Below are 26,534 nucleotides of genomic sequence, written 5' to 3'. Positions count from 1 at the left end.
CGATAAACAATAATAAGAATATAAAAGTCAACTATGATCCTTCTGTATCAGTTCATAACTATGAACTATCTACGGCAAGTTTGAGAAAAACCTGGCCAACAGTGACTAAACATATAGGAATTTATTTGTATCACATAAGAAGTATGTACTTTATGTAGTTCAGCTGTTTAACAATGTCATTTTAAAAACCTAGGCTCTTTCGATCCTTCTGCTCTATATTAGCATATTAACTTTTTCCCTTCATGCTTGTTGACTCATGGTTTCAGAATGGTTGCTGCCGGTCCAGGAATCATGTCCTTACAACCTACATTCCAAACTGCAAAAGAAGAAAAGAGGTGGCGCTAGCAACTCATGTTAATTTTTTCATATCAAAGCAAAGCCTCCCACTCTAAGCATCTCAGCAGATCTCAATGCCAGTAGTGAGTCACATGACCATTCCTACTCACAAGAGACCCTGGGCAGATGAGAAAGCTTTCCTCTTTCTTTAGTAAGGGATGGAAAGGAAGAAAGAAGTTCAGAATGGCTTCAGTTTAGCCCAAAAAAGTCTACCAAGGCAGCCACACAAGTTTTACCGTCTTATATTTTGTTATATTCACTTCCACTCTTTCTTAGACATAAATATGCTTTTTTAAAAAAAATAAATGTATGTGTATTTATTTATTTATTTTTGTCTGCGTTGGGTCTTCATTGCTGCACACAGGCTTTCTCTAGTTGCAATGAGCAGGGACTACTCTTTGTTGCGGTGTGTGGGCTTCTCATCGCGGTGATTTCTCTTGCTGCGGAGCACCGGCTCTAGGCACGCGGGCTTCAGTAGTTGTGGCACGTGGGCTTCAGTAGTTGTGGCTCTCGGGCTCTAGAGTGCAGGCTCAGTAGTTGTGGTGCAGGGGCTTAGTTGCTCCATGGCATGTGGGATCTTCCCGGACCAGGGCTCGAACCCGTGTCCCCTGCATTGACAGGCGGATTCTTAACCATTGCTCCACCAGGGAAGCCCTAAATATGCTTTAAGTGTTTACAAAAATGAGATCATCCTTCACAAACTACTTACTAGCCTTTTTTCACTTAAAATAGTATGGCAGTAAATACAAATGGCATAATAATTTTATATGCCTGCATGGTATTTCATTATTTGGATGTGCTGTAATTTAACCATACCTTTATTACCAAATGTTTAAATTGCTTCTTAATTTTATATTCTAAATAATATTGTAATAAAGGGGCTTGTATATACAAATTAATTTTCTTAGAATATGTTCTCTGAAGTGGTTTTCAAGGAAAAGCATGTATACAATAAAATTTATATAAATATTGCCAAACATTGCCACTCTGGAGGAGAGTGACCCAGAAACCCACTCCTGGCTGTGTGCCTCATACTGGTGTTTTTCAAACACTGGTCTTGTTTCATAACGGACAGTGACATCAATTTGTGGATTGTTAACCAGTGTTTTTAAAAACCCACATAAAACAGAATAGAATAAAGTATTAGCATGCTTTGCTCATATTTTAGTGAAACTTCTGTTTCCTCTGTGAGAGTGTGTGTTCTGTACTGTGTCATGAAGCAAAATGAGTATTTTGCCAAGGGTTACAGACAAAATTTTTTTTTTAATGTTCCCAGAGAGGAACACTCATGCATGCCTCCTGATTTCCAGCACTCATTTAAAATTTCTGTTTGTTGTTAATTGCCTTGAAAAGAAGTTCTATAACAGTAACAGATTACAGCGGTGATGGCAGCGCTCCTGATTTGCTTCGGACCTAAATGAAAATGTGTCCCATGAAGTTTTTTTTTTTTTAAGATTTATTTATTTATTATTTATTTATTTAATTTATTTTTGGCTGCATATGGTCTTAGTTGCAGCACGCAGGATCTTCGTTGAGGCACGTGGGATCTTTCGTTGTGGTGCCCAGGCTTCTCTCTAGTTGTGGCGTGTGGGTTTTCTCTTCTCTAGTTGTGGCTCACGGGCTCCAGGGCGCGTGGGTTCTGTAGTTGTGGCGTGCGGGTTCTAGTTGAGGCGTGTGAGCTCAGTAGTTGTGGCATGCGGGCTTAGTTGCCCCGCGGCATGCGGGATCTTAGCTCCCTGACCAGTCAGTGAAGTTTTCATTTCCTCTTTTCATCGTTTCATAAAGGTTTTCTTTTTTATTTATAAGGAGTTGGATTTATTTTTAGTTAACTGCTATAATTAATGTATAGTTTTATTACCTGTGGTCAGATAATATGCATTGTGCTATATAATTTCTACTTTTTTGGAAGTTAATGAGATTTTCTTTGTGGATGAGGATATGATCAGTTTTTCCAACTTTTGTGTTTTTATAACAATTCCATTCTTCTAAGAATTCTTTAATAATAATTATGTATATTTGTGTATATTTACGATATATAAATACTCATTTACATTCTAAACTATTAATGTGGATTTGTAGCTGTTTCAGGCTTTTGAGACCATAATCAACTTGAATACTATTGATAGAGCTGATTTTTTGGTTTACTTTTGGGGGAGTTTATTTGGTCTATTCTTTTATATCTAACCTTGCTGTGTCATTTTACTTGTAAATTAAAAAAATCGTTTATAGTTACTTCATGTTGACATTCTTGTAGAGTGTAACCCATTCACATTTATTTTGAAATGAATATATTTGATTTTCTCTTTTATTATGCTTTCAATATTAGTGCTTCATAGATATTTATTTTTTTTTTCTTTTCATGTACTTTGATATTTGATTAATTTTGTATGCCTCTTTTTCTTCCTTTAGTGATTTGGAAGTTATGCATACAACTTTCTTCTGTATATTCCAAACTTTTAAATCAATGTCTAGAATAAACACTATATATTGACCATCCCTTCCCTCCAACAACAATGAAAATGCTTTTCCTTTCATTTTTGGTTAAATAATTGGGAACTTTAGATCCAGGTTATTACATTAAACATTTAAAAAAATATGCACCTTATTTTTCAATAAAATATTTTCACATAACTACATTAATATTACTAATACTTAACTATATTTTGTGATTTCATCGTTTACTGCTATTTATTTTAAAACCCTATCTTATTCATTCTTGGGTTCTTTTATTTTGACTTATTTCTCGATTAGCTTGAGTAAATCTTAATAGTATGGAAAACTGTCTGTCTGTCCTTAATGTCCATAATGTCTGTCCTTGCATGTCTGAATTCGTGTTTTAAAAGAATACCTAAAGTCTTGGAGTCAGATAAAACTAGATTCAAATGTTAGCCCTTCCTCATTATTGCCCTGAGACAATGGGGAAGTCGCTTCACCTTTTCGACTCAGTTCCTCCTGTGTAAAATGAAGGCACCATCAGCTATTTTATAGGATTCCTAAGGATCATACCAAGTGTAAGTGGGAATCATTTTCTCTGGGCTACAAGAAAGCTCCCCATCTGGTCTCCAGACCCCCTTGCCTGGGAACGTTACCGCGCTTGCTGTTCTACACACACACCTTATTGTTTCTCACTTTGAACTTTTGCTTCCGCTGCTCCCTTTGCTTGCATGTCCCTTTCTTCCCACTTCTAACCCCAACGCATGGGCCAGACACAGTCTGTAAGACTGAGCCCAACATGGCGATTTGAGGAAAGCTTCCAGAAGGAAATAATATCTGCATTAAATGTGCCTCGTCTGAGTTCCCTCACCACTCAGTAAATGTGCACTTCACTTTAGACTTCAACTATTACACTGTTTGCATGGCATCCTCCTCCTACTAGGCTAGATTCTGGGATGCCACAGGATGGAGACACTATGTCTGAACATAGTGACTAGTTCATAGTAGGTGCCCAATAAATACACCCAACTAACAAACTGAGGCTGGCACATTCCTCTCCTGCCCTATTTTCTGATAATGAGGTTGGATGTCTCTTCCTCGGGGCAACCATTTCAACTTGTTCAGGGGCCTGGGGCAGAAAAGCTGAAGCCACAGCAGCTCCTAACATCTGAATACCTTTCATTCTTTTACTTCATTTTGGGAGAGGTAAGGGCCTGGCTCAGGATCCTTGCTTTAACTCAGTGATTTTTAGATTTGCCCATCAGTGCAGTACTTCTGAGTCCAGTTAGACTAATGAAGTCTTTATTTTCTTATTGCCAGGCTAATCAGATATTACCTCATACTTGGTTCTAGAATAGGCAAAGATGCACTAGAAGAATTAGCAGTTATAAAAAATCTATAGAAAAAAGTTTTAATTGAGACATTCTGTGTACTAATTAATTTTTGTTACTGTTGTTTCAAATTGGGAAAGACAACCATTAACCAATCTTTGCTAGTCCCTGTCATGAGACACCAGGAATGACATTTAAGAGCCTCTGTTCCAGTTAAACAAAATTAGAGTTAAATACACCACTTATCAATAATACATTCTTTTATTTCATGAAAAGGAACAAAATTTTTTGTTTTGACTAATGGTATTTGCTTCCTAAAATAGGCTCATGACCCTACCTTGATTATTGAAGAAAGTAACCATTTACCATCTTTTTCCTTCTTAGGCTGTGAGGTTGAGATTCTTGGTGTCAGACCTACTTACTGCCTAGAATATAAAAATGTCCCAACGGATATCAATTTTGCCAATGCAGTCAGCGATGCTCTTGACTTCTTCAAGTAAGTGTCCCAAATTCTTAGCCATGCCACTGTTCTTCCTGTTTCCGGGACCAATAATGAATGCTAAAGTGGATTAAGAAGGCTTGGTATAGGTGAAATATGTCTCAGAGAGGTAGTGAGCCTCTCACACGGTGATTGCTACCCTCTAGTAGAGGATGACTGTGCGTTGAGTAATTTTAGGTAGGGGCACCCTTTGGAAACATTGAATTGAGAGCAAGGAAGTCCCCAGGGGTTTAGGACTTTCTTCTTTGTGTTGATGGAAAATAGAGAAGCAATGTGAATGTCAGCGTTTCTCTAATCATTATATAGCGAATGCCTGACTCTCCGAAGATATAAGTTTTTGACAAAATAAGGAAGATCTTTGGTAGAATAAGTTTGGAAAAATTGCCTACTCTGCCATCTTCTTGGAAATGTACAAAGCCTATTAGCATATTAGTACATAGAACCTTTTTTTTTTTTTCTCTTCCACATGGAACTATCACACCCAGTTTGAAAAATGCAGAAATCAGTAATGGTCTGAATAGCACACAAGAGTGTGTCAGGGAAACTGACTTATTTCTAAGTTTTCAATTTAAAAAAAAAGTATTTATTTATTTATTTTTGGCTGGGTTGGGTCTTCATTGCTGCCTGCGGGCTTTCTCTAGTTGTGGCGAGAGGGGGCTACTCTTTGTTGCGGTGCACAGGCTTCTCATTGCGGTGGCTTCTCTTGTTGTGGAGCATGGGCTCTAGGCATGCAGGCTTCAGTAGTTGTGGCACACGGGTTCAGTAGTTGTGGCTCGCGGGCTCTAGATTGCAGCCTCAGTAGTTGTGGCACACAGGCTTAGTTGCTCTGTGGCATGTGGGATCTTCCCGGACCAGAGCTCAAACCCGTGTCCCCTGCACTGGCAGGCAGATTCTTAACCACTGTGCCACCAGGGAAGTCCCTCAATTTTTTTTTTAACACACAGCAACTTCAGCCATTCCTTTAAACTACTTCCATTTCTCTCTCCCTATTTCTCTCCAACCCACTTCAGTAAGGAAAGTGGATGTGACATTCTGAACTCTTTACATTGAAAAGAAATCTGGACAGGATCCTAAGGTGATGGGAGACCTGAGTGTCCCTGAAATCCAGGGTTGGGGGCCCCTTGTAGCTCTCAGGTAATTGGGCCGATGGCCACATGTCCTTCTGGCATGGTTCCTGGGCTGAAAGCTATAAATGGCCAATAACAGATGTGCAGGCGTTTCCACCCATCACTCCTCACCCAACCGCTCCATTACAAATGAGCTGACCAGTGATGGAGACCAGATCCATGTGGAAAACAGCTGGCCACCAAGAATTTGTCAGCTAAACTCCAACAGGCAAGAGCTCTTAGCCCTTGAAGACTCAGGTCCCTCATGAATCAATGAGCTCCAACATAGAGGTCTTTCACAAAAGGCATATGTATAAATCCCCGAATGTCAACCATCGCAATTCCAGCGTTCCTGGCATCTGGGGTTGACAGCTTCCTGACACAGAGCCATCAGGTAAATCTGTGAGACTTGCTAGCTTTCTGATCACATGGAGATTTATGAATATGGCAAATAGCCTTAAAGAAACCAGCCCAGTGGCTGCTGTATTAAGGTGAAGTGTCTAAAATGTAGTGACCTGAAAGCATTTCATTGAGCTTTAGTGCAACCAGTAAACCTTGTGAAATTTTTCCCACATACAAGCCCCACCCTGGAAGTTTACACACCTAAACATAGGATGTTCTGTGTGAACCAGCGCATCTGGGATGCTACAGGCACAAGTACAAAAGGCAGCTAAATGCGGAGACATATCCGAGGGCATGATTTTGTGGAAAGTTCCATTATGTTCAAACGTGGTGGAGGAAATACCATCAGTCCATCAGTGTAATGAACATGGGCCTCAGAAGAGTTTAGGGATATGTATGAAAATGCCACTCCCAAGTTAGAACTTTTCCCTACTGCCTGCACATGTGTGGAACCCTTAGTGACTTTTTGTTCTCTGCTGTCTGTAGATGCAGGGGGCATTTGTATTAGTCATTCATACACTAGCGAGTATGAATGATGATAATATTTGTGAGAAACAACCAAACAATAACTTACCCCAATCCCCATTGTGGAGGAGGGTGGACATGGCATTTGTTAAAGAGGGGCCATTCTGGGCTTCCCTGGTGGCGCAGTGGTTGAGAGTCTGCCTGCCGCTGCAGGGGACACGGGTTCGTGCCCCGGTCCGGGAGGATCCCACATGCCGCAGAGCGGCTGGGCCCGTGAGCTATGGCCGCTGAGCCTGCGCGTCCGGAGCCTGTGCTCCGCAACGGGAGAGGCCACAACAGTGAGAGCCCCGCGTACCGCAAAAAAAAAAAAAAAAAAAAAAAAAAGAAGGGCCAGTCTGTTTTGTTCTAAAAAGAGAAAAGAACACTTGACTAGCAATTTCCCTTAACTGGAAACGAGTATATCCTCCAAACTGTGAATGAAGTACACCTCAGGGTACGAGAACGTCACAGCATCATTAACAGGTGTTGTGCCCTCTTGGCAACTACGACCGTGGTGATGGAAGACGCCAGGCTGAACGTCCTCTGGAACCGATCCCCGTGTAGTGAATGGAGTCGGTGTGGACATTCAAAAGCCCGGGCTGGTGGAGTCAAGCGTTCTGACCTTGGACGTGGGAAGTTCACATTTCCAGTCCTAGCCATGTCTCAGAGGTCTGTGAGGCCTAGAATCCTTTTTGGCCTATTTCCTCATCTGCAAAATCTGCAAGTGCTTTCCTCTAGGGACACTCTTCATCTCAGATCCAGAATTTGGAGGCACATCCAAGCCGCAGACATGGAGCTCATGCCGAGAAATGAAAGTGACTCAGTTTCCCTGCTGCCTTTGCCTTGTCTCACGCCCCACTTTCTTGGGGTTGGTGGGATTCTTATAGCAGAATAAGAACCACTTCCACTTGGTCATTTGGGTTTAGCAGAATGTTTCCCCATGGGTGTGGGCTGTTGCGTTCTCTCAGAGTATCTGGGTCAGGGTGTTGGAGCGCCACCTGGGGCTCAGCACTGGCTCCGCTTCTCACGAGCTGTGTGATGTGGACAACGGTACCGAACTCTCTGTTTAATGTACTCCTGCCTGATAGGGTTGCTGCAAGGATGAATTATGATAATGTATGAAAAGCCCTCAACATAGTACCCGACCTAGCATAACTATCATTTATTGAGCACTTACTATCATTATACCTTCAGCTGACAGTTACAGAGCTCCTACTGTATGCCAGATCCTAGGCTGAGCTGAGACACAATGGAGAATGAATGAATACCAGGGTGAAAAAACCCTCAATTTAGAGGGGGAGGGAGGGACACATAAATGGGCAATTACAGCCCAGTGTGAAAAATCACAACCCAGAGATGAACCAGGAAAGCCGTGGGAGTGCCCAGGAGGGCCACCCAACTGAGCCTGGGCATCAGGGATGCTTCCTGGAAGAAGCACCTTCTTCCTGAGACCGAAGGATGGGCGGGATTGTGCAAACCACGCTCTGGAACTACTGTGAGGTTCTTTTCCCTCTTCTGTGGATTGCAAGGCCCAAGGCGCCACAGGCGCTGAGGATACACGTTCTCTCATTGCAAGTGGCGGGGGAGACCACACCAGGAGAGACCAGGCGGCCTCACTTGTGTGTTTGTTTAAATAGAGTTTTTCAAGGCAGTCCGCCAAGAGGATTATTATTAACCCTTAAAGTGCAAACAAAGGAGTTAGCCTTCATTCCTTTTCCGCTGCTTCCTCTTTTGTCAGTTGCTGTTACCGCTACCCGCACCATCACCGTCATCAGCATCATTGCTCTGTTCAGGTGCTTTGGGAGACGTCGTGGGCAGGGCAGTCACAGTGGGAAGCTGTGCGCTGCGTGGAGGAGGGGGCACATCGCACGGTGTTTTCTCCCCCCAACCCCTGCCTCCGTCAGCCTCCTACTCCAGGTTTCTCACTAGTTCCCACTCAGTCTCAGCTTCGCACGGAGGGTTAAATAGTTGGATTTTTACCACCAGTACTCTGGCCGAGGGGGGCGTTTTTCTGGGCTGCAGAAAGTGTGGTCAGTGCTAGAATTCACCCTGTGCCCACCCTGGAGCTGACCCTTCCTGGGTCCCCAGAGACGTCAGGCCCTGCACACAAACACAAACCTGTCTGCCTCCTACAAGGTTGCCTGGTAAAGCTTGTTCTTATTCTTGCGGGTCAGTGAAACCTACAGTCTAGTGTTTTATTTAGAGGCTTCCTCGAAGACCAGCAATAATGGAGGAGACTTTTTTAAAAAACATCTTTATAGGAGTATAGTTGCTTTACAATGGTGTGTTAGTTTCTGCTGTATAACAAAGTGAATCAGCTATACATGTACTTCTGTCCCCATATCTCCTCCCTCCTGCGTCTCCCTCCCGCCCTCCATGATCCGAGGAGGCGTTTTGTGAATGACGGCTTCTCTTTTCTCTGAGCTTCTGGGGACAGCTGGTGGTGGGGGGAGTTGTCAGAACCGTCCCCTGCCTGTCGCCACCTCTTCCGATTCCTGGGTCATGATGAGCTGAGAGGGGAGGTGACCCATAAGCATGCTCTCTGACTTTTGTCACCAGGGTGCTCGGGACTGGCACGTCTTGGTGCAGTATTCCTGTCTCTCCCTTGGAGAACTCCCTTGTTCTTTTTAAGGTATCAGCTGTGCCTGGACCACAGGGCACGGGCTGGAGGGCGCCCATGCCTCCGCCAGGACCGCCGGGTGGGAGGAGAGAAAGCTGGCAGGGCCTCTCTCAGCTCTCACCCTGCCCGCCCCCTCCCCAGGAGCGGCCAGGCGGACCTGGTGGCCATCTACTACGAGCGCATCGATGTGGAAGGCCACCACTATGGGCCCTCGTCGCCGCAGAGGAAAGAAGCCCTGAGGGCTGTGGACACCGTCCTGAAGTACATGACCAAGTGGATCCAGGTGACCGAAAACCAGGACCACTGGGCTAACCTTCCCTCTGTCACTCTTCTTCTGTCTCCTTGACTGTCCCACCCCTCGACATCTTCCTTCTTACTGCTGAGAGCTGACTGGGCCAGCTCAAGGGTCTGAGGGGTCTCTTTTCTTCACACAACACCTCCCCAGGTACCACGAGCTCCCTTGTCTTACAGCCAGGCCAGTGGCACTGAAATGACCCAGATCTGCATTACCGCCTGGCTCAGCTGGCGAGATGGCCTGATGCTTTACCAAACCATTCAGTCTGGTAACCAGACTGGTGTGGGTGTGGAACCCAGGCCTGGGTTCTCTCCCTGATCCTGCCATACCCTTACTGAATGACTTTTAGCAAAGTATTACTTTTAAACTTAAAAAAAATTTTATTTTTTATTGACGTATAGTTGATTTACAATGTTGTGTTAGTGTGTTAGTTTCAGGTGTACAGCAAAGTGATTCAGATAGATAGATAGATAGATAAATAGATAGATTATATATGGTTCTTTTCCGTTATAGGCTATTACAAGGTATTGAATACAGTTCCCTGTGCCATACAGTAGGTCCTTGTTATTTATTTTATATAAGTAGTGTGTATATGTTAATCCCAAACTCCTAATTTATCCCTCTCCTGCCGCTTTCCCTTCAGTAACCATAAGTTTGTTTTCTGTCTGTGAGTCTATTTCTGTTTTTTAAATAAGTTCATTTGTATCACTTTTTAAAATCCCATCTATAACTGATATCATGTGATATTTGTCTTTGTCTGTCTTAAAATACTATTTTTAAAAACTTTTGTGGGGTTAATTTTTCACATGTGTAAAACGGGCGAGTGAGTGATAGTTGTCGTATTCCCACACAAGTTGGTTGAAAGACCCAAAGAGGATGAAAACAGAAAGGCTGTCGGAGCCTCGTATGTATTCTATTCAGCGCTAATCGGATGGGGACAGGCTCTCTCGTTCCCTCCCTGTAGCACTTGTGCTATGGTTTTGAACCGTGCCTTATCAGGGCAGACAAGCAGATGCTTAAATTCAGAACTGGGGAAGAAGCCTTTCTCCTATAACCCGTAGCTGAAAACACCTCTTTGCCAGGCAGCTGGTGTGAGAGGGTCCCCCTCGGGGCGCCGTCCTGACTGCCTGTCTCCCCCCAGGAGCGCGAGCTGCAGGACGACCTCAATGTCGTCATCTTCTCGGATCACGGGATGACTGACATTTTCTGGATGGACAGAGTGATCGAGCTGGATAAGTACATCAGCCTGCACGACCTGCAGCAGGTGAAGGACCGAGGGCCAGTTGTGAGCGTGTGGCCGGCGCCCGGGAAGCATTCTGAGGCAAGACGGGGGAGCAGCGGGTGGGGGGACGGGGGCGGAGCGCACCCCCGGAGGCCATGACTCTGCTCTGAGTTTGTGCGTAGCGTTAAGGCGGAGGCGCAGGGCAGCCTTGGGAGCCGGGACTTCGGGGGCAGATGGCCCTCCCTGCTCCCTTCCTCGCCGAGGCACCTCTGTCCAGTGCTTCATCCTCCTGTGTCTTCTCTCCTCCAAAACGGGCCCTGAACGTTAGTGGACACGAAACGAGACGGGGGATGTGCGGTGCTCAGCACGTGGCGCGGGGGCCGTTTCGTTCTTGGCCAAAATGCAGCGCTTCTCCTGCGCAGCTGGGGGCAGCGGAAGCCTGCACAGAAGGTCCTTCCCCGGAGGACAGCCGCCAGTCTGACCTGTTCTCACCAGGGACTGGAGAGAGGAAGGCGACGCACGAGCACAGGTGGAGGCCGCGTGTGCCGTGGGTCGGGCCCTTAGCTCGGAGCCCCGCGGCCGGCCGGGCTTCAGAGCCCCGCTCTCAGCGGCCGAGCAGCTCCCTAAGCGGCCCTCCTGCCACTTCTCTGCTGCGTGCGCTGACGACACTGTAGCTGCCCTCCTGGGCGGCCGTGAAGCTTGGGAAGCAGCTGGGCCCGCTGCAGGCACGATGTGTGTGTCGCCTACGGCGATTACCGCCATCCGAGGGGGCGTCCCCACGAGGCTGTGGCGGAGTTCCCACGGCGTGCGGATGGCGTGGGGCAGGGCTCCCGGGGACTCGGCGCGCTCGGTGACAAGGCCCCTGCTTACCCCTCCCTCCAAACAATCCTTCCCTCCGAGTGGCCGGTTAACCACGCTGAGGACGTGAAGGAGCGAGTGGCCCCGCCGGCTGACTGCTTTGCCCCGTGTGGCCTGGGCGTGTCCCAGCACAGGCTCTGGGCCTCTCTTCCCTGGGGGAGGCCTCTACCGCTGCCAGGGGCATCCGCAGGGAGATGGGAATCAGCCTCGGCTGGGCCGGCTGCCTGCTCCTGCTTCCCCACAGTGGTGACGCGGTTCGTATTGATGGAGCACTGGTGTAGGCTGGGGTCCGGCCCTTTTGGCCCAGACAGAGACCTTCCTCCCAACCCTGACTGCTCCCTCCCACGTGAGAGTCTGAGATCTGTCTGTCTGGGGTTGAGGAACTCGGTGCCCGCAATGCAGCTTCTCCCCAGCCTCGTCCCCTTCCCCCGACGGGTGCCCCCTTTTCTCAGGCTCCATGGTCAGCAAGTGGAGGTGCTGAATATGTTTGCACAGGCTTCTCGTGAACTCCTTAAATAGAAGAATATTTTACAGGTTGGCAGGTCCCACAGTAAATGGCTTCTTGCAAAGAAGTTCTGTTTTCCTGGCAAGGAACATCATCCGTTATCTCCTATCTGGCACCTAGGGACATGCCGTCTCCGGGATGCTAGAGCATCAACAGCTCGCGAGCTGGGAAGAGCTTCTTTCTTCCAATGTGGTGTGTACATCAGGCAGTTGCAAGCTGCCTAAAGCAGTTGGTAGATTATTCAGAACTGGGGCTATGTTTGGGTGACAGTTTGTCACGTGACGGACACAGCAGTTTGTGACACCCGTTATGTGCCATCAGAGTTTTCACTTCTGCAAAATCTTTCTGGTAATGCCCCCTACTTTCCTTAAGAATTATGGATTTTCTTAAGTAGGAAATCATAACTCCTGGGGCCAGTAGAAACTCTCTACTAAACAGCCTAAAGACTAATTATTTTCCAGAGTTGAACTGATAAACTCAATTTTATATTCAGTTCTACCCAGGAATATATGCCTGCTTTGGCTAAGGGCCAACAAATCAACACCAGCTGGTTGATTTTAATTTTAGCCATAAAGATTTAAGCTGCTGCTAAATATTGGAAAGAGGTACAGGGTTTACATCTTCATCAGAAAATTAGCAGTGTAATTAATGGCAAACAGTCACTAGTATTTTAAAATCAGGCGTAGAGCTTCCCTGGTGGTGCAGCGGTTAAGAATCCGCTTGCCAACGCAGGTGACACAGGTTCGAGCCCTGGTCTGGGAAGATCCCAAGTGCCACGGAGCAACTAAACCCGTGCGCTACAACTACTGAGCCTGCACTCTGGAGCGTGCCAGCCACAACTACTGAAGCCCGCGCGCCTAGAGCCCGTGCTCCGCGACAAGAGAAGCCACTGCAATGAAGAATAGCTCCCGCTCGCCGCAACTAGAGGAAGCCCACGCCCAGCAACAAAGACCCAACGCAGCCAAAAATAAATAAAAATAAAATAAATAAATTTATTAAAAAAATCAGGTGTAGATAGGACATGCTCTAGGTCTAGTCAAAGAATAAATGCTTTTCTTTGATCTTGGTGGTGTTTAACATCAGGCAGACCAATTTCTCATTCACCTTTTTATTTTACTATAGTATTTTTGACATAAATAAGTTTTTATAAAGTCCTCCCTCTCCTCCAGGTCCAATAAATATTCACATACATTTAAGAGAGAGAATGCAAAACTGGTCATTCTTGGTTATCTTTGCAGATATATAACAAATTGAGAACAGTGGAGCACATGACTGTCTACGAGAAGGAGGCCATCCCGAGCAGGTTCTATTACAAGAAAGGGAAATTTGTCTCTCCTTTGACCTTAGTGGCCGATGAAGGATGGTTCATAACTGAGGTAAATATAAAACATATGACAAGATATTCATTATACAAATTCTATCAAACAGCCAAAGGTAAACAATTATTTACCTTTTCCACCTGAAAAATTTTGTTTTTGCTTAAGTCTCATTTGTTGTATTATTTCCTTCTTTAGAGAATCCAAAGGCTCGGTCAGGTGACTTTGTAGACGCAAACTGGAGACTCCGACCCAGAGCCATGGTTTAGACTTCATGGCTCCAGACTTGCTGTATTTTAACAAATGGGCCTTAACTCAATTACCCAGGCTTACAGTGTAGCCTATTCAGTTTAAAGTGGAACAGTTACTATGAACCAAAGCAATTGCTTTAGGGCAGCGAAAAGCCAGGAGAGGCTCGGCTTTGCTTCACCTTAAAGAGAAATGATTGGCAAACAAAAGTCCACAGGTCCAGGTCTCTGGTTTGCCAACTTGATTTTACAGAGCTTATCTTGCGTTTCGGGCCCAAACCCTAATTGCCTGGTGCCCGGATGATTTCAGCAGCTTCCTCCTTGCCCACCTGGACTCCAGGCTCACCAGGCCCTTGCATCAGCTTGTGATACCCGGCCAGCTGGTAAGGCACCCCAAAGGGGAATCCGCAGTCACGTCCTGTTTAGAGTCAGTTCCCAGACAGGGCCTGGATCACTGTCAGTATGGGTATGAAGCTGGGTTACAAACTGATCAGACTACAGGGTAAAAGAGAGTAGCAGATGTTGGCACATGAGAGTTGTTGGTCGAGGCCAACAAAGTACAGTCAAATTCGAGGTTGCGCATCTGTAGATTCAACCAACTCTGATCAGAAATATTCAGGGGAAGAAAATTCCAGAAATTTCCAAAAAGCAAGACTTGAACTTGCTGGATGTCGGCAACCAGTTACATCACATTTTCATTGTATTTACAACTATTTACAAAGCATTTCATTGTATTAGGTATCATAAGTAATCCAGAGATGATTTAAAATACACAGGAGGATGTGTGTAGTTATATGCAAATACTATGCTGTTTTGTATAAGGGACTTGAGCATCCACAGATTTTGGTATCTGAGGGGATCCTGGAAACAATCCCCTGTGGATACCGAGGGATGACTGTATAAGGCCTAAGAGTGGTATTTAATCTACCAGAGTGAGGGCAGGGGGCGATCAGCAGAAATACTGATCAGGCAAAATGAGTGGACGTCTAGCGACCCAGGTGTGCAAAACGGGGATTCCCTGACACAAACTTCAGTCGTTCAGGAGGACTGAGTTGTCCCTGTGTGCTCTCAGACAAGAGAAGCAGCTGGTCGCTGAGGAAACAAAGCAGAACTGGTCAGAAATGTCAAATTAATATAAAATTTGCACATATAAGAAATCTGTCAAGGGCTTCCCTGGTGGCGCAGTGGTTGAGAGTCCACCTGCCGATGCAGGGGACACGGGTTCGTGCCCTGGTCCGGGAAGATCTCACATGCCGCGGAGCGGCTGGGCCCGTGAGCCATGGCCGCTGAGCCTGCGCATCCGGAGCCTGTGCTCCGCAATGGGAGAGGCCACAACAGTGAGAGGCCCGCGTACCGCAAAAAAAAAAAAAAAAATCTGTCAAGAAAAATTTCTTCTTAAAATGTTGGTGGGCAACATCGGCCACAATAATAATAGCCATCTTGGATTAAGTATCTCCTAGTTACTATTTCTGTTTCTCTCCATGACTCTGCATTGTAGATATTGTTAGTCCTGAAAATCACTTACCATAACATAGAATGGAACCCAAGGTGGTTCTGAGCTTCCTGGCCGCCAACTCAGAGACGAAAGTGCCATCAGTTTTATCAGTGTAACTTACAGTGTCTGTAACATAAAAACACAAATGTTTCTTTAGAAAATCATGCCAGTCCCTGGTCCTGAGAGAAATTTAGGTATTTTTTAGTCAATCTTTTGCGGTACCTTAGTTTTCTAGACTGAACCCCTTAATCATTTTACTCCTATCTTCAAATTTACGGATTTTTATTTTTAAGATTCAAATATGAAAATTATAATTTCTGAGCCTACTTAGATTTAATACTGGGGTTTTATCTCTTTATCTTCTGAAAAATCCTAAAAACGAGTGCCCATTCTTTCCCTGCTGTCTTGGACTTTTTTCTTTTACATCTCTCTGTTGTTTATTATACCTACTTGACTATAGAGAATTGAAAACGCCGTTATAGATCCCTGTTCCCGCAATGTGCCAGGACTATTCATCTCCCACATTCTTATTTGCAAAATCTCTCCCCACATGGTAAAAGAACATTGTGTTTGCTCTGTAACCTAAATACCAGTGCACAGCCCGGGTGAGGATGTTCCTGTTCTGGATTGCACTTTGCATCTGCAGCAGGGCGAATTCTCAGCCCTGAAAACAACTTCTCTGGGTCCAGGTTTGGATAGCAGAGGAGTCTTTTTTTTTTTCCCCCTGGCTTTGACATGCTTAGGAAAACAGCTGAGTCAGGACAAATCGATGCTGGTTGGGGCCAATAAAATAGAATCCCACCTCCCCTTCTTTTTTCCCTACAACCACCATCCCGTAAACATACAAGATTAGGCTTCCTTGGCAAAAATGCCATTCCCATATAAACACCAACTTTTTGCCACCAATTTAAGTTTTGCAGACTCTAAGGCAGCTGCTCTAACAGGAAGACGCAACTGAGTTCTTTTTTTTTTTCTTAATGGTCATTTGGAGAGCTGTCACTAAAAAAGATAAAGATAGGGAAACCTGGGCTTCCCTGGTGGTGCAGTGGTTGAGAGTCCGCCTGCCGATGCAGGGGACACGGGTTCGTGCCCTGGTCCAGGAAGATCCCACATGCCGCGGAGCGGCTGGGCCCGTGAGCCATGGCCGCTGAGCCTGTGCGTCCGGAGCCTGTGCTCCGCAACGGGAGAGGCCACAACAGTGAGAGGCCTGCGTACTGCAAAAAAAAAAAAAAAAAAAAAAAAGCAGGAATCAGGAAGGAGAAGGCACTCTAGATTCTACTGATGGTTTATTGGGCTCTTGATGGTACCAGAATCCACTGAGTACAGGTGTGGAGAGCAGGTCAGGAGAGCATTAAGTACGTTGGGATCCAACCACTTGACACCCAACGCTTGAGTCTTGCATTAGAAAAATCATTTTCACAAATACGAAAATTCTGGTTCAAGTATGTGCAAATCTCCCATGTTGGTGAGAGGAAAGGAGAGGGCTGGTTAGGAAGAGTTTGTTGCATTGTGACAAAAGCAAGAAAAAAATGAATGCCAACGTTAGAACTTTTGTGAAGGAGCTGAGACTTATCTCCAGATCAGAAGGGTGAGTCCATAATTCCAATCCACGAAATCAGAAATACCTTGAACATTGTAGTGGAAGATTTGAAGGCTCTTTGGAGAACTGGATGGACTTCGTGCTTAACGGTTACATCCGGGTTGTAATTCTTTGTCACTCTTAGCTCTGGAACCTTAGTCAAGACATTTAAAACTCTGAGCCTCACTTAACTCAGTAAAATCGGGATAACATCCACAATGCAGAAACAGCAAGCAGGAGACACTTAATTCAAGGTAGCTATTATTACTGTTGCTGCTGTTGTTGTTGACCAACATTTTTAAAAGACTATTTTCTAGATATATTTATTATCTGAAAAATGCACAATAACTGGATGCATGTATCATTGAAACTTTTGGGGGACGGTAGTGGGGAGCTCATTCTAAAGGTTCTAATGATCCGTGATAAATGAAGATTAATTTTACAGGGCTCACTGTCACTAAGGAGAGGTGTATGAAAAAACACTGATGGTCTCTGTATTTAGTGGGTAGACATAAGAAATAAAAGAATTGGGGGGGGGACTGCTCACAGCCTCAGTTGCTCAAACTCTTGTTTTTCTTGTGAGTTGTGAGTTACAGTATCCCGAGGATTATGGAGCACGCTCCCCCCTTGTTGCAATTCCCGATGGTTTCCCCTTGCACTTAAGGTGGGATCTGAAGTCTTGCCCGTGGCTGGGCCTGCTCAGGCCCCGCTGCCCCGGGCAGCCTCAGACGCGTCGCTGTCCCTCTCCTCACTCCCCACACGTGCCGCTGGGTCCCTCCCTTCAGTTCCTCTAACTCTCAAGGCCCTTTCCTGCCTCAGATCCCTCCCGCATCCCACTCCGTCAGCGAGGAAAGCGACCCCTTCTCCCTGCCCCGTCGACGGCCCCTCATCCTTCAAGTTCCAGCTTGGAGGTCACTTTGTCGGAGACCTTCTGCCTCTCATCTGAGTCAGGCTTCCTCTCCTCCCAGACCGTCTCTTTCATATCACTCTGTCTCCATTATAACACAGTGCACCTTGTAACTGCACGCTTATCCCTTTGTATGGCATGCGTGCTTATTTAATATTTGGCTCCTTCCCTGGGCTGTGAGCTCCACGAGGGCAGGAGCTCCCAGGGGCTCCGCACTCTCATTGGAGTCAGAACTTTGGTAGGTTACATGGAGCGGGCGCTCAGCAGATGTCTGTTGAATTTAGCAGGTGAGTGATTTTTTTAGGTATGTGGAGTTTGGAAGAGTGTACTTGAGTTTGGCAGAAACTACCCACCGAATGTCTCCACTTTGCATTTTGTTCTGTTGTCCCTATCTATCCCATATGCCAAGGACATTTAGCATCACTGGACCGGCCTCCTGAGGGCTCGTGGACCATCCTAGACATTGTGACAGCCTCAGTGCCCCCTGGTGGAGGGATGGGTGCAGAGCATGGGTGAGTGGAAAGGACCGTGAGAAAAGCACATGGGCTGGGAGAGAGAGGCCACCTTGTGCTCGGCTCAGATGCTTCCGTGAAGAGCGTGACCCTCGTCCCCTAGCAAGGACAAGCAAAGAGAGGGCTTACAGAGGATAGTGACCAGGTCTTAGGGAGACAGAGGGGTGGGGCCTCCATTTAGGAAGCCTTGTTTCCATCCTTGAAGAAACGAGCTTGGCAGGTGTGACAGTCTGGGCTTAACCTAGGCAGGTGGCCTGTGTCTTTTGCCTCTTCATGGTTAGTCCTCTGGGAAGAGGAACACCTACCTTCAGGTTTCTGCCCCTGCAGGAGGGGAGGCCAGAGAAGGGACTGGCAGTAGTTGGAAATCTAGTCTGTATACTAAGGAGCACAGTGAGAAGCAAACTGGGGGAGCCACTGGGCAGGGAGCTTGCTTGTATGATGCCAGCCGTCACACTGGATACTTGTGCAATTCCAGGTGACAAAGTCAATAGGTTTCCCTATCTTTTTTTTTTTTCTGTACTCAGGCCTCTCACTGTTGTGGCCTCTCCCGTTGCGGAGCACAGGCTCCGGACGCTCAGGCCCAGCGGCCATGGCTCATGGGCCCAGCTGCTACGTGGCACGTGGGATCTTCCCGGACCGGGGCACGAACCCATGTCCCCCGCATCGGCAGGTGGACTCTCAACCACTGTGCCACCAGGGAAGCCCCCGCCTGTTTTTTAAGCCCAACTCAAATACCATCTCTTCCATGAAATACCCAGCTCTTCCCTCATTTCCTCCATCTTGGAATCTCACAAAACCCTGAATCACTCCCCAGGTGCTGCACTTGTTTGTCTTCTTTTGAACTCTTCCTTCCTGGGGTGGAAGCTCCCTGAGGGCAGGTCTGTGGCATCTTGACCTTCATTTCCCTCTGTGGAACCTAGTACAGGGCAGAAACTCGGTACATGTTTGTGATATATGAATTAAGAGATGAATTCATAAATATTGAGACAGTTGTTTCTTGATTACTTGTTGACAGGTTGTTTATTTTGTAGGTTAGTAAATCAGTGACCAATTAGACAGAGAGGAAAGCTGAGTCAGGCCTTTAACTTTGGCTAATTATTAGTACCCCTAGAAGAGACTTCAACAGAAAAAAAGGCGTTGAAACCACTAATGGCAATTGTCCTAGCTTCAGTTAGCCCACAGCTGGAGCCCAAGGGTGGGCGGATACATCAGCTCTCCCCAGGCCCTACTCAGGTCCAGGGGCTAATTCCTGCGGCCTCTCCTGAACAGCGTCCACTTCATGCCATGTCCACTGTGCTAAAAAAATCAGCCAGATGCAGCCAGAAGCTGGTGAAAGATTGTGAGACAGGGTGCTTCATTTTTGATCTTCTGGACTCTCGTCTGAGTGGAGGGAAATGTGGCAAATTCAGGCTCAAGCTTCCAAGGGAGGCCCGAATTTGTCTCCAGAGGAAAGATTTACTTTGAAACCTGGCAAAGGATATGAAATGCCGGGCTCAATTCTAAGGCCTGGGGTTGAATGGCAGTTAGGCCTGAACCCAAAATATTTGAGGAAATCAAGACAAGCTGGAGAATGTGGCTTCTGAGTTTTAGTGGCAGCTGGAGTGGTTTTGTCCAGGCCCAAGTAATGGAGCTTCAGGAAGCTGGTGTTGGGGGCTGGAAGCTGCTTGCTTTCTGGGGGTGACTAGGGTCATTGGTACGCCCTGTCGGAGACCACACGGACGCCCTCCTCCCTGTTGGCACGCTTCAGTAAACACGTCCAGGGGGAGAAAAGAGTAAAAGAAAGCCCATCCACTCAGTGCTCTCCTCAATACTTCCCTCCACTCCAAGGAATTCTGCTGCCCTTGGTCCCTGCTGATTTTGCTGTCTGGCATTTTCCATTTCCAGGATTAGGCTGCATGTGGCAGCGGGCTTGCCAGGGTCAGACCGGGGCCTGAGGCCTGAGCAATTAAATTCTGTTCTAGAAAGAGGCAGCCTTCTAAGACGGAGAAAGAGAAACTGTTGGGGGACGAGTCTTTGCAGTGGCGCATGGCAAACACACATCTGAAGGTTCATGACCACCATTCCTGGGGGGCTCCAAGGAGTCATCCCCACAGGAAGCCTCTCGGGAGGAGGGTTTAAAATGATGATGCCACAAAACCAGAGACACAGTGCTCTGTAATAGACGCCTAGCTCGACCTTAACCCTAGCAGCAAAAGCCCAGAGCCAGCCAGACTGCGCTCCCTTCCACAAGAGTTCTAATCAAAGCCACTTCTGATACATCACTGGGTGCCTTTTCCAGCCTGAGATGATGTGAGTTTATTGCAACGTGGAGGGCATGGGAAGTCGCTATTTCATTTGTATTAGGCCCCTCACACACCTTAGACAGGTGTTCACATTTTATTTATTGATTTTAATCGGACCAGATTTCAACTTTGTTCCCCAGTGCCCTAGAGGTGGGGTGAGAGGCCTCATCAAGAGAGGAGGAGGGGACCCTCGGGTCCCTGACCCTACTCCTCGACAGGAATTACACTTTTAGTGGCTGACACGAGGGGTGATGGTTGAAATGTTTGACCAACAGTGAACCTGGCGCCGGCCAATGAGCCTCGATGGCAGGTGGGAAAAGCCAGTCGGCCGCCCAGTTCCTCTTTGGAAAGCAGCCTGTGTGAGCGATTCCATGCTGGACTCTGTGCCTGCCGCGGGGAGGCCCTGTGCTCTCTCTGGGAGGGAGGCCCTGCACTGCTGTGTGGGACCCCACAAAGGGGCCTGAGGCACAGCCTCTGACCTCAGCGTGGTGACCCAGCATAACGCGAAGCGTTCTCAGGAAATGATGGATACTCACTGAACACAGCACAGGACAGACGCCAGGTGAATGACTGCCAGCGGTTTCCAGGCCAGACGATGCATCCCAGTCACCTGGGGGATGATGATTAAATAGACAGAGTTCCTGCCTTACAGACCTGCTGAATCCAAATACCCAAAGTGGGAGCCGGGATAAGCTCAGGGCACTGTGTGCACAGCCAGGCTTGGGATCCAGCAGTGTAGACGGTGAGTTTCAAGGGGGAAGACTGGAGAGGAGGTCACCCAGATGGAGCAGGGAGACCCAGACAAGACCCCGAACGGTGCCTCTGGCCTGGGAGGGAAGCCACGAAGAACGGATTACCACCTCCTTGGCTGCCCCAAGAGAAGTCATTTTGGGTGCAAGGCAAGACCGGGAGTCCAGATGTTTTCCTGGAGCTGGAAAGCATTCCCTGCCCCCTCAGGAGTATGCTTCTCTGTGGCTTAGTAGCCATTTTCTGATCTACGCGGAGGGGAAATCGGAAGAAGGCGGTGAGAAATATATGTGCTAATATATTCCCCAAATGCAACAGTACAAAGCGAGTAATTGACCAGACAGTTTATGGAGGCAAGTGCCTCGGCCACGTGCAGACAGACAGTAACGACGACAGACTGTCCAGGCCACCCTCTGCTTCCCCCCAGCCTTCCGTCCCCGCTTCCACCCCGATCCTCATTCTCAGTGCCACCCCCACTTCTGACTGTGCTACCGAGACATCGCAGCTCAGCAGCAGAAAGGCATCCAAAACTGGCAAGTCAAAGAGAGAGGTCCGGGCACTTGTTGGACCAACTTCATTAGCTGGTTTGCTGATTTGGGGGTAAACAGTGAATGCAACTTTTTTTGTTTTTAATGCCAAGGATGAATGAGACAAAGATCTAGTCTAGAAACGACAAGTCTTATCTCATACGTAATCTCCTGGCTTCGCCAGTTCAGCAAGCTTCTGGTAGACATTTCATGGTGAGCTGGTAGTGGAGTGAGGCATTAAAATACAGCGCAGGCACCAAATAAACGAACCCAAGTCTAGAAACGTAATAACAAGCATTGCTCACGGTGTTCCTCCTGTGAACTCTTTCTGGGTCCTTCCTGTGGGAAATGGCGAACTAGTTTAGGGGCTCATGAAGGGGGGCGTCCCGGCACTGCTGTCCACCCATGTACAGAGGAGGGGTCCCGGAAGGTACTGGAAGGTGCTGAACAAGTGGACTTGGTGAGGATTTTATTTGAACTGACAAGAGAGTGTTCATTACAGAGCGACCAACTTGCCCCGGTTCGCCTAGGCCTGTCCTGGTTTTAAAACAGGAAGTTTTGCATCCCTGGACCCCCTCAGTCCCCGACAAACCGGGACAGTCGGTCACCCTGTCGGACTGGCACAGCCTCGGGTAGACACCGCCTCACTCCTCCCGACAGCCTCACGGTGCCTTCTTCTCACGCTCTCCCCACGTGCGGTCACTACACAAGGTCCCCTGGCCTCGCAGGGCCTCCTCTGTGTCAGCCCTCCCGCCACTCAGAGCTCCCTGGGGGCCGCTACTGGGGAGCCGCAGGGCTGCCGGCGCTCTGCGCTAGAGCCTCCTGGTGGCCTCCTCACTCCCTCTCTCACACACACACACACAGACTCACGCTCACACTCGCTCACACACAGACTCACGCTCACACTCGCTCACAGACTCATGCTCACACACAGACTCACGCACACACACAGACTCACGCTCACACACAGACTCACGCACACACACAGACTCACGCTCACACACACAGACTCACGCTCACAGACTCGCTCTCACACAGACTCATGCTCACACACACGCTCACACTCACGCTCACACACACAGACTCACACTCACACAAACTCACACACGGACTCACACACATGCTCACACAGACGCTTACACACGCTCACACAACAGGCGCACACATTCACACTCATGCTCACACACGCTCACACACAGACACACACGCTCACACACACAGACTCACGCTTACACAGACTCACACACACTCACGCTCAGACTCACACACGCTCACAGACTCACACACACTTTCACACGCTCACACACATACAGACTCACGCTCACACACACTCACAGACTCACGCTCATACACAGACCCCTCTACCCTCGCTCTCCTGGACGGTTCGGGCACCTCCCCGGGATGTCACTAGGCGGTGATGTGTGGCAGCCCCTGGGCCTGGTAGGGTCAGGAGGGGTGAGGCTCAACCAGTAGCTTGAGGAGCCCCTGTCTGGGGACTGAGGTCTGGGGTGCTTCACCCGCAGGGCTGCCCCTGTGTGGTTTGTGTCACACGGCTGCATAGGCCTGCGCTGGGATGCGCATGTGGGGATACAGAACCCAGCGAAACGGTGAAAGCCACCAGGAGAGGACAAGGAAGGAAATCATCCCTGCACCTTCTTGAGGTTAATTACATAATGTAATTAGATTATGTCATGTAATCCATTCAATCACTTCACTTCTCACATAACCAGCCAGTTTACTATTACTTTTTAAAATCAGTAAGAATAGGTGTTTCACTGGAGCAACCTGTCGTGTTAATAAGAACTGGTGGATTGACCTATGATCAGACAGATCCCCAGTTACCTTCAGGGCTGAGATTTTCTGTTGCTGTATGTTTGTAATTGTGGAATTAAGCTGGAATTTTAAAATCAGTCCTCATCTCTCTTCCACCTGTCCCTTGGTCATGGGATACATATGTCCCATGGAGTTCATGATTAGTGACATCACTAGTGATATGTTCTTCCTAGTTCTTCAGGAATCACTAAAGACTGGGGTGGGGGGGGAGCAGCATGTGAAATTAGCAGACGAAGCTAAATTGGGATGTGTTGTGATCATCACCACAGACAAAGAACAAAAAACAGTATAAGTCAGAAATGCAGTAAGTTAATAAATATATTCCCATTGAAAAATACAAGCTACAGCTGGAGAAGGCGGGATAGGAGACGGTGGCAATTCAGGAAACAGACTCAATGAAACAGTGTGATTTGGAAAGCAGTAATGCCAGGGAGTGATTTATGGGGTGAGACTGGATGGGTGTGCAGTGCGATATGACAGCTAAATAAGCAAAGGAGGGCTCGACCCTGCTGCACAGGCCCCGAGCACCTCACCCCACAGCCAGTGGCATCTGGCGACCATCCCCAGCCATTTATCGAGCACCTACTGTGTTTCGGGCTTAGCGCACAGCCAGGTTATCCTCCAGAATCTCTGTGAGGCAGGTATCATCACACCCAGCAAGGAAGCTGAAGCTTGGAGAAGTTACGCAGCTCGCCCAGGATCACAGAGCTGGAAAGTGGCAAACTGGAATTTAACCCACATACTATTCCAAAATCTCATCTCCATACTCTGTAACTGGCCACTCAGTGAGTGAAGAGGCAAGGGACAGGGTCAGCCCACTGTCCAGTGCTGGCAGGAGCCCTGCAGCGACCTCTGGCTATGGGGTCCTGGAAGGCGCATGAGGACCAGGAGACTGTCGACCCGGGTTCCAGTCCCAGCCCTGCCTCTCAACAGCTGTGTGACTTTAAGAGTGTCACTTAACCTCTCTGTGCCAAGGTAGGAAAAATAATACCATCCACAGTGGGAGGTGGTGATGATTAAGTGGATGCTGGGGGAGGCCCTTGGTGAACCGTACAGCACACAGAATACACGTGTTGTTACGAGTCTTGTGAGCCAACCTGTAAATCCCTGGTCCTTGAGCTCTCCTGCTTCCACTCAGTCATCACGACCAGTCAGTTCTACCTCCTGCGTTTGGAAAACTTGTAATGTTAAACCCTGCGCTGAGCAGGAAGATGACTGGAATATCGGAAATGAAGGCTTAGTCCGCCAAGAAGGGCTCAGGTTGTGTCCAACTGGCTGCAGCCTCCTTAGGATTTGCAAAACCTTCTTAAGCTTGTTGTCTCTCAAGTAAGCAGCTGCAGTCTAAGAAAATTTAGTTTTGCAGGAAAGAAGGGTGACAGGGCAGTGACAGTTCTGGAAGCCATCCTGAGCGAAGGATGGTCGAAGAAAGTGAAGGTACACAAGGCCTGGAGCGGAGGGACACGGGCGCCATCTTCAAATGTTGACTCAGTGGAGAGGAGGGGACCCGTATGCTCCGAGTCACCCCCCTGGAGGACGGGTGGTCCCTGCGGTGGGCGCCCCTGGGATTGCGGTAAGCCGGCTGCCTCGGGGCTTCCGTGCTGTACTAAAGAAACAAAGTGATTCGATTAGACGCTGTGTTTTCCAGCAACAATTCTCCCATAGCAATTGGGTGTCCTACCATTTGATTCAATTCTGACATCACCCCAAGGTAGAGCAGACACACACTTTAAGGGGTCCTGTCCCACAAGACTGCCTGCACATCTGAATTCTGGCCGCAAGTCCTGGGTCCTCAGGCTGCCCACTCTTGTGTCCGACTTGGCTACAAATTTGAGGGTTCTCACAGCCCCCCTTCAGGTTCGATAATTCACTGGGATGAATCACAGCACTCAGAAAGGTGCTCTAGTTATGATTACAATCTTATTACAAAGGATGCTACTCAGGGACAGGCAAATGGAAGAGAGGCACAGGGCAAAGTATGCGGTGAGTGGTGTAGAGAACCCGGGCCCTCTCTGGGTGCATCACCCTCCCATCACAACAGTGTGTTCATTAATCCAGAAGCTCCCTGGACTACGCTGTTCCCGGGGTTTTATCTGGGGTCTCATTGCAATGGCATATGGGTCATTAAATCATGGCCACGTGACTGAACTCCATCTTAGAGGTCAGAGGATGTGGCTGAAAGTTCTAGCCCTCTCATCCTGTGGTTCATTCCTCAGGTGACCAGTCCCTCTCCTGAAGCTATGTAGCTCTCTACCCCAACGAGTCATCTCATTAGCATAAACTCAGGTATCAGAGCAAGGGGCTCATTTCAAATAACAAAACACTCCCATCACTCAGGAAATTCCAAGGGTTTAGGCATTCTGGGCCAGGGAACCCGGGACAAAGGCCAACTATGTTTTTTATTATACCACAGGTAGACTTCCACGTCCCTTCTGTCTCTGACATGCTATACTTAGTGACTCTAAAACCACTTACGAGGTACAGTCCTGCCTGATATAAGAAGATACCTTCAGAACTAGAGCTCTTTGGCAATTTAATGGGCGGTCTCCAAAGGTCTGAGCTACCTGGAGTAGGAAGTGATCCAGCTGAGGTTGGATGACCCTGACTGAGACCGCTGAGCAGGAAATCCGCTGGGTGGCAGTTTGGACCGGATGCTCACTCATCCGGATGTCTGGACAAAGGGCGATGTCAATGCCTTGCTTGATTTCAGAATCGAGAGACGCTTCCATTCTGGATGAACAGCACTGGCAAGAGGGAAGGCTGGCAGCGTGGATGGCACGGATACGACAACGAGCTCAGGGACATGCGGGGCATCTTCCTGGCCTTCGGACCCGGTAGGAAGACATGAGCCAATTCTCTTAGTCACCCCTTCCTAAGGAAGCGCCAGCCAGCGGGGGCTGACGGCACTAGTAAAGCTGGAGTGATTTCTTTATGGACCCTCTTTATGAGCAAAGCTGAGCAAACCCAGCCGGTCTCCATG

The 26,534-nt window shown here is 47.7% G+C and overlaps 1 protein-coding gene across 2 annotated transcripts in view; it reads left to right on the top strand.

Annotated features, from left to right (window-relative positions):
- Nucleotides 1–26,534, top strand: part of ENPP6 (ectonucleotide pyrophosphatase/phosphodiesterase 6) — a 98,407-nt gene that overhangs the window by 64,922 nt on the left and 6,951 nt on the right. For both annotated transcript variants that reach the window (XM_060085886.1, XM_060085887.1), the window contains exons 3-7: nucleotides 4,485–4,596; nucleotides 9,373–9,514; nucleotides 10,668–10,847; nucleotides 13,350–13,487; nucleotides 26,265–26,388. In XM_060085886.1, the coding sequence (XP_059941869.1) occupies nucleotides 4,485–4,596; nucleotides 9,373–9,514; nucleotides 10,668–10,847; nucleotides 13,350–13,487; nucleotides 26,265–26,388 (696 nt within the window). The remainder of the gene's footprint in view (nucleotides 1–4,484; nucleotides 4,597–9,372; nucleotides 9,515–10,667; nucleotides 10,848–13,349; nucleotides 13,488–26,264; nucleotides 26,389–26,534) is intronic.

The sequence above is a fragment of the Mesoplodon densirostris genome, chromosome 20 (genome assembly GCF_025265405.1).
Source record: "Mesoplodon densirostris isolate mMesDen1 chromosome 20, mMesDen1 primary haplotype, whole genome shotgun sequence".
NCBI lineage: Eukaryota > Metazoa > Chordata > Mammalia > Artiodactyla > Ziphiidae > Mesoplodon > Mesoplodon densirostris.
The sequence above is the reverse complement of the archived record's forward strand: the minus strand, read 5'-3'. Positions and strand labels throughout refer to the sequence as shown.